The 6,924-nt window shown below is 46.9% G+C and overlaps 1 protein-coding gene across 1 annotated transcript in view; it reads left to right on the top strand.

Annotated features, from left to right (window-relative positions):
• The first annotated feature begins 1,695 nt into the window (after positions 1-1,695).
• Positions 1,696-6,924, top strand: part of UBE2R2 (ubiquitin conjugating enzyme E2 R2) — a 74,349-nt gene continuing 69,120 nt past the window's right edge. The window contains exon 1 of the mRNA XM_068265089.1: positions 1,696-3,575. Coding sequence (XP_068121190.1) covers positions 3,396-3,575 — 180 coding nt within the window. The 5' untranslated portion in view covers positions 1,696-3,395. The remainder of the gene's footprint in view (positions 3,576-6,924) is intronic.

Here is a 6,924-nt window from a genome sequence, read left to right as displayed (position 1 = left end):
CTTTAAAGGAAGCATCAGGCAAAATAGAGAAAATGAGATCTACTTAGCTCCTTCAGCCCCTGGCAGCCAATATGTCTCTCGCTGCAGCTCCAGTGCCCAGGGGCCCCGTCCGTTGGAGATGCCAGCCTTGCCAGGTCCACAACTTCTGCGCCCACGCAATTTTTTTGTGTGGCTACCTTCAGGCCTCATTCACACTCGAGCACTTTTGCCTACAACTTGCACTTTGCTGATCGCCGGTGATCAGTAATGCGCTGCTGCACAAGTAATCTTATGTGATTGTGATTATCGCTGATTGCAAACGCAATGCATGCAGCATTTTCTGGGCGATCGCATCGCGATTCTTATTCACTAGAATTAGGATCGCAGAATGAAATCGCTGAAAAATTGGCAAAATAAGTCATGTAAAATTGTGATCGCAAACTCAGACTGCGACTTGTGTTTACGGGTGTGAACTGGGCCTCAGTGTTATCTAGTAAGATACAGAATTTTACAGATATTTCTAGTAGAGGATAAAATGTATGTATGTGTATATATATATATATATATATATAGGCTAGGTGCTCACATAGCAGAAACGCTAGTGTTGCAGAAATGCTGCGTTTTATGCAGCAATGTTAGTCAATGGGATGCAGACGGGGCGGACCGACAAGTCATGGAGCCCCCGGGCAATAGGAGATTATGGGGCCCCGTACCAGTGTTTCCCACCTTTCACGTTATTTTTTACAGACTAAGATATAATAATTTACTGACAACAGATATTTTATACTGACAAAAACTCCTGCGCCGCGCTGGACAGCGGTAAGTCACCGCCCGCTGTCAGCAGCCGACACTTAACAATTCTGGAGGGGAGAGCCAGGACAGGGGGGGCCCCAAGGTAAGGGAAGGATGGGGAGATGTCCTATCTTCCCCGCCGCTGTGCACACCGCTCCCTTCCACTGGCTGCCTCCCCTCCGGCTCAGGGTGCTCTGGCTCCCCCCCCCCCCCCCCAGACCATCGGCCCTCGGTCCGTGCCCGAATGGTCAGTCCGCCCCTGGACGCAGAAAAAGATGCTTAGCACTGTGTTTTACAGTACGCGTTTCACAAAAGGTTGGTTTTGTTGCATATTATGCAGGCTGGCTGCCAAAATGCACATTATGAAAGTCTATGGTGACGCATATGCATAGCGTTTTACGTGCGTTTTTTTGTTTTTAAATGCTGATGATGTATTTCCGCTTCCTCTTTACTTTCTGGTTATTTTGGATAAAGGGCAGGTAAAAAAAATGCATTGAAAACGCATGCAAAACGCATATAAAAAGCACCGAAACCACAAACAAATGCAGTAAAATCGGACCTGCGAATCGCAGATGCTAAAAGCAAAACCCAATAAAAGCGCAATTCAAAAAACGCAAACGCACCCATAAAACGCACCATTTTCATTGTCATATTATGAACCCAGCCATATATATATATATATATAATGTATACATTTTCTTTACATAATGAGTAGAGTCACACATTGCTGCCCCCAGGCACAGAGGCAGCAGTGTACTGTATATGTAAGTCACTTGTAGCTCCTCTATGCAGTATGCAGTATTTCCACAGATGTACACTTTGTTTATTGCGGCGCTGCTGGGACTGGACGCGACCCCGCCCACCCGCATAGCCACGCCCCCTTGCTGGTTCTCAGCCTCCCTGGGCGGCGCCGTGACGCCAGCGCGTCGGTGACGTCACAAAAGGAACTGGCAGAGCGGCGCTCGGGTCCAGCTGGGAACCCGGAGAGATTCGGCGATACGCGAGTCCCCAGTACGGAGCGGAGAGACAGCAGCGCGGCGGCCAGCGTGAGGAGAGCGTCTCCCGGGGCTGTGCGTGGCCTCCTTACCCTCTATCCGCCCACCGCTGGGCCCCAGCACGGACTGCGCTGAGGGGGAGAGCCCGGGGGGCCCTGACAAGAGGCACATTCCTAGGGCAGCTACCCAGAGCCCGGGAGGGCCCACATACAGGGGGTCTTGTCCCAAGAGCTGATACTCACCAACAGAAGGGGACAAGCCTGAGCCTCCTGCCTAGGCTGAGACCCCAGCACAAGAGCTGGGCCCAAGAGCTGACACTCACCAACAGGAAGCCTCTGCCTAGGCTGAGCCCCCAACACAGGAACTGGGCCAAAGAGCTGACACCAACAGGAAGCAGCAAGCCTGAAGGGTCTGTTCTCAGGCCTCTGCCGCGGCTGAGCCCCTAACACCACAACTGGGCTCAAGAGCTGACACTCACCAACAGGAAGCAGCAAGCCTTGAGGCTCTGTTCTGTGGCCTCTGCCTGGGCTGAGCCCCTAACACAGGAACTGGGCCCAAGAGCTGATTCTCACCAACAGGAAGCAGTAAGCCTGAAGCCTTTGAATGGTCTGTTCTGTGGCCTCTACCTAGGCTGAGCCTTCAACAAAGGAACTAGGCCCAAGAGCTGATACTCATCTGCTGGTGAGACAAAGGATTTGCACCGCTAGAGAGTCTGAATGATCTGTGACTACTTTGTATAGTGATTCAGAGAAGTGTTACAGGAACTTGGTCCAATAACTGACACTCAACTGCTGGTGGGACAAAGAATCATTTCCACCTGACTCATCCTAAACTTTATATAAGGCTGCTTTGTAGGGCCTCAGAGAAGTAATTGGCCCAGGAACTGACACTCAACTGCCGGTGAGACAAAGGAACCTCTCCCGTCTGAGGTGGCTGAATCTTTTGTGGTTTGTAAGACCTAAGCAGTGTTACAGTGACTTGGGCCAAAAACTGACCCTCTAGAGACCCTCTAAAGCAGTGTTAGAGGAACCCCAAGAGCTGACACTCAGTGGCTGGAGGAACAAAGATATTGCCTCGTCTGATGAGCCGTGAATCGGAATCATCTGAGACTGATTTGTTAGGCTGTTGTTTATAGCCTCAAAACACTATTCCAAGAAATTAATCCCAAAAGCTACCTCTCAGCTGCTGCTGTGAATTTGAAAGGGTACTGTGTGGAACCTTAGAGCACTGTTAGAAACTTGGCTAAGGAGCTAACACTCTGCTGCTGTCGGAACAGGGGAATTGCCTGAAGAACTGAGAGAGTCTCCATCATCTCTGACTTCGCCGTAAAGTTGCTGCATAGAACCTCTTGAGCACTTTTGATGGCATCTTGTCCCATGAACTAGCACTCGGTGTGGATTCAGAACAAAAACCACATCCTAGATCTGCTTTAGAGCTAGAGATTAAGACAGTCCATCCTATTAGGACAGGAGCTTTGGAATTGTGTATTCTGACTTTTTAGGCTGGAAAGCCATCCTGAGAACTTAAAGGATACAAGATTCTGGTCCCAAGGGCTGGCACACATTACGAAGATCCTACCCAACTTTCTATTTGGTTGACTTTAGCTTCAGTATTTCCCAGTTGTAGCCAATGATGGCGCAGCAACAGATGACCAGTTCGCAGAAAGCCCTCATGCTGGAGCTCAAGTCTCTGCAGGAGGAACCGGTGGAGGGATTCCGTATCACTCTAGTGGACGAAAGTGACCTGTACAACTGGGAAGTGGCCATTTTTGGCCCTCCCAACACGCTCTATGAAGGAGGGTACTTTAAGGTGAGTATAGGATGCCTCTTTTCCTCATTATCAGGTATAGTATACCACATGACCTGAGATCTAGTTTCACTGTCTAACGTGTTTGTTCATCTGAAAACAAAGCATTATACCAAAACCAGTCGGGATATGCCACAAAGCGAGAGAGAGCATCTTCTGGTCATAGATATACATACAAAAGCAAATTTTAGTAGTAGAATTCGAAATAATTCCTAAGTTAACCAATTTCTAGCGAAAAAACCGTTTGAGCGATCATTTAATTCTGATCGGATGAAAAATCGTCCATTATACCATCAACGAACCAAATGGTGATTTACAACTAATCCGATCAGAATTTCTGATTGCTCAAACTTTTTTCACTAGAAATTGGACCATTAGTGGCCACCTTTAGGACTTTAGTTGAATTTCCTTTTGACCTAATAATATTCTCTGAAGAATCCTATGATTATCGAGTATTTTATTTTTAGCTCGAGTTCCTACTAATGGTTTCAATCGTGCTCTCTAGATCTACATGTAGTCAAAATATTTTCTTATTTTCCTACGGTGTGTGTGGTTCGCTCTGTGATGTTTGCTACTATGTTGGATGGGGTGTATAGGTTTGAAACTTGTGTAAGGCCTCTGTTTGTCACTGTTTACTAAGTCACGGTCCACAGTTCCTCCTAGTTGGTCTACAAGCTTTGAGAGTTCCCGTAGAGTTCCAAAATCTAATTTTAGAACCGGTAGATGTTAAGGCAATTATAAAATGTTATGCAAGATGCCAGCAGCTGTTATGAAGAACTCATTTTTAAACCTGTTTATATAGATTACAAGCAGCAGAAGACAGAGGGGTAAAGAGGGTGATTCTTGGAACAACGATATGGTCTCCTGGTTTCCTACAGTAGGAAATGTGTGGTAAGGCACGTGGCCGCTGTTAGGAATTACGCAAGTCCCTAACATCACTTTTTGCCATGGACTTTAGGTAGAGGCCCCAGAATGTGTTTTCGAGAATCATCCTCCTAGTTTAGCTAGATGAAACTTATTGCGGCCGAACATCAGGCGACTTGGCATCCGATCGAGCATCCGATTTATTATAATTTGGATTTGGTGAAAATCGGTGCTGACAAGAATATGCCCGATGGACAACGTGACCAGTTTCGTCACATGCTGCTAAATGTGACCAATTGGACATGTTGATAGATGTAGGGCCGACATGCTCTATTGTGTGCGCGGCGGTAACTGTGTGCGATATTTGGACGAGGGATGAATGTGATTGAACCCCAGGCTCTTTCCAGGCTTAGTGTTATGAACAGGGCATCAGTTTGTCCCTTTAGGCTGTTGTGGTTAGTAAACAGAAGACTGTTCAAAAAATGTAACAACGTCTCATTTGTTGAGGGCTAATATTTTTAATATGCTGGTCAATCAGTGGCTAGCAGACAACACAGTATGGCCCTCCTGGATTTGAATCAGTATAAAAACAATGCATCGGTTAATGCTTTGCTGTGCACCCCCCATTTCAAGTAGGTGTTTTATACTGAGGATGTTCATAGAGCAGTGTTGCCAACTCACATTTGATTTATACAGGTCTGGTGGCTAGTTAGATGTAGTTTACACACGAACAGTAAGTAGCCCCAGAACCTGCATAACCTAGATGTGTCAGTATTTAAAGGACAGCAGTAACAGCTATAACAAAGAGTTTAACTTCTACCAGCCCCCTGCAGGCGTCCTGTGCCCACACAGGGACAAAACGATCCTCCGGTCCCCCCGCCGTTACTCCCTTCCATTTTATCTGACTTCCTCTGTCCACTTCTATTTTATCTGACTTCCTCTGGCGTCCTCGGTCATGTCGCCGGGAGCTTCCGCCGTAGTAGGTGACGTGGGCACTCGTGCAGAGGAGCCGACCCCGCCGGCAGATCGCCATCATTGCGGCTGTCCAGCGGGGACACAGAGTAGGACTGGAGCTGCGGCGAGGGACGGAGACTGCTGCGAGGGGCTGAGAAGTCCTTTAAAGCCCAATCTACACGATACGATTCTTTATACGATTCTATTTACGATCCGATTGAATCCAACATGTCCGGGATTTGATTCAATTCGATTTGCCATTGCAAAACTATGGCAAACCGAACTGAATCGAATCCTGATCGGACATGTTGGATTTAATCGGATTGTAAATAGAATCGTATAAAGAATCGTATCGTGTAAATGGGGCTTTAGGGTTAGACTTTTAGTAAATTCCATACTCGAGATGAGGTTAGATTTCAGTCAGGGAGGGATTTATCTGGGTAGGGGAGGATGGGGTTAGACACAAGGAAAAAGAAAAAGGGTTTACATGGGGGGTGGGGTTAGGGTAAGGAGTCAGGAAGGGAAAAGTCATCATTTAGGGATAGTTGATCCATAGGGAACAGCATAAAAAGTCCTTATGAAAGTATCCTTACAAACAATGGCATAGTAGCTTTACATTGTAGTGCCCCCCTTCCCCCAGGAGCATATGTATAATAATTGCATGATATGGACACCAAAACCAGCTCTCCCGAGGATTGCCACTGTGTGTGAGAGAGAGGTGTGGAACCAAAAGAAGATTAATGGGTTGTTAAGGATTACCTTTATTCAAACTGCATAAAGAAGTGATCATTACTAGTGTTGACCTGTTCGAGTTGTTCAAATTCAGAGTCAGCCAGAACATTCACACATGCGCTCCGCGGCAGGAGGAGCGTTAACTCACCCTTGTTGCTGCATCTGCCTGCTGCGCTCCACGTCGTGTTGCAGTCCTCCAGTACTTCCTCCTTCACAGCGGAAGGAGGAAGTATTGGAGAGATGGAATGTGGCGCGGAGCGCTGCGGCCAGCAGTGTCGATGAGGGCGAGTTAGCGGGTGCGCTCGCGTGAAAATTCAGGTTCTGCACAATAGAATTTGTAACAAATTTCCGTATTTGAGCTAATCTAACACGTCAACACTAATAGTTACCACTAAAGAACCCATAAAGGGTTAGTGCTAAACAGCAGAACCCCAGGTTGGCCCTTCAAGTCCAGGAGCCCTGGTGCAGTTGCAGCCTCTGAACCCCCTATTGCTACACCACTGATTACAAAGCTGGAAGTAGAATATCAATAAAGTGCTGGTACATTTATTGGCGTCACCCAAATCCCTTCTCATGCAAATCGGACATTCAGGCATTGTTCACCTTATAAATTGCCGGCGCTATCGCAAGTGCTGAGCGATTTTATAGAGCGCTTTTCCCTACGCTTTGCACTTAGAAAAGCGCTTTTGTAAATGCTTTTCTAAGCGCTTTTGCTGAGCGATTATGATTTTCACTTCCTGACAGGAAGTGATCTCTTTGACCCGGAAATGAATAAATACAATGTATGTATTCTTAAAAGTGC

Source organism: Hyperolius riggenbachi, chromosome 1 (genome assembly GCF_040937935.1).
Source record: "Hyperolius riggenbachi isolate aHypRig1 chromosome 1, aHypRig1.pri, whole genome shotgun sequence".
Classification (NCBI taxonomy): domain Eukaryota; kingdom Metazoa; phylum Chordata; class Amphibia; order Anura; family Hyperoliidae; genus Hyperolius; species Hyperolius riggenbachi.
This window is presented reverse-complemented; position numbering and strand designations above follow the sequence as displayed.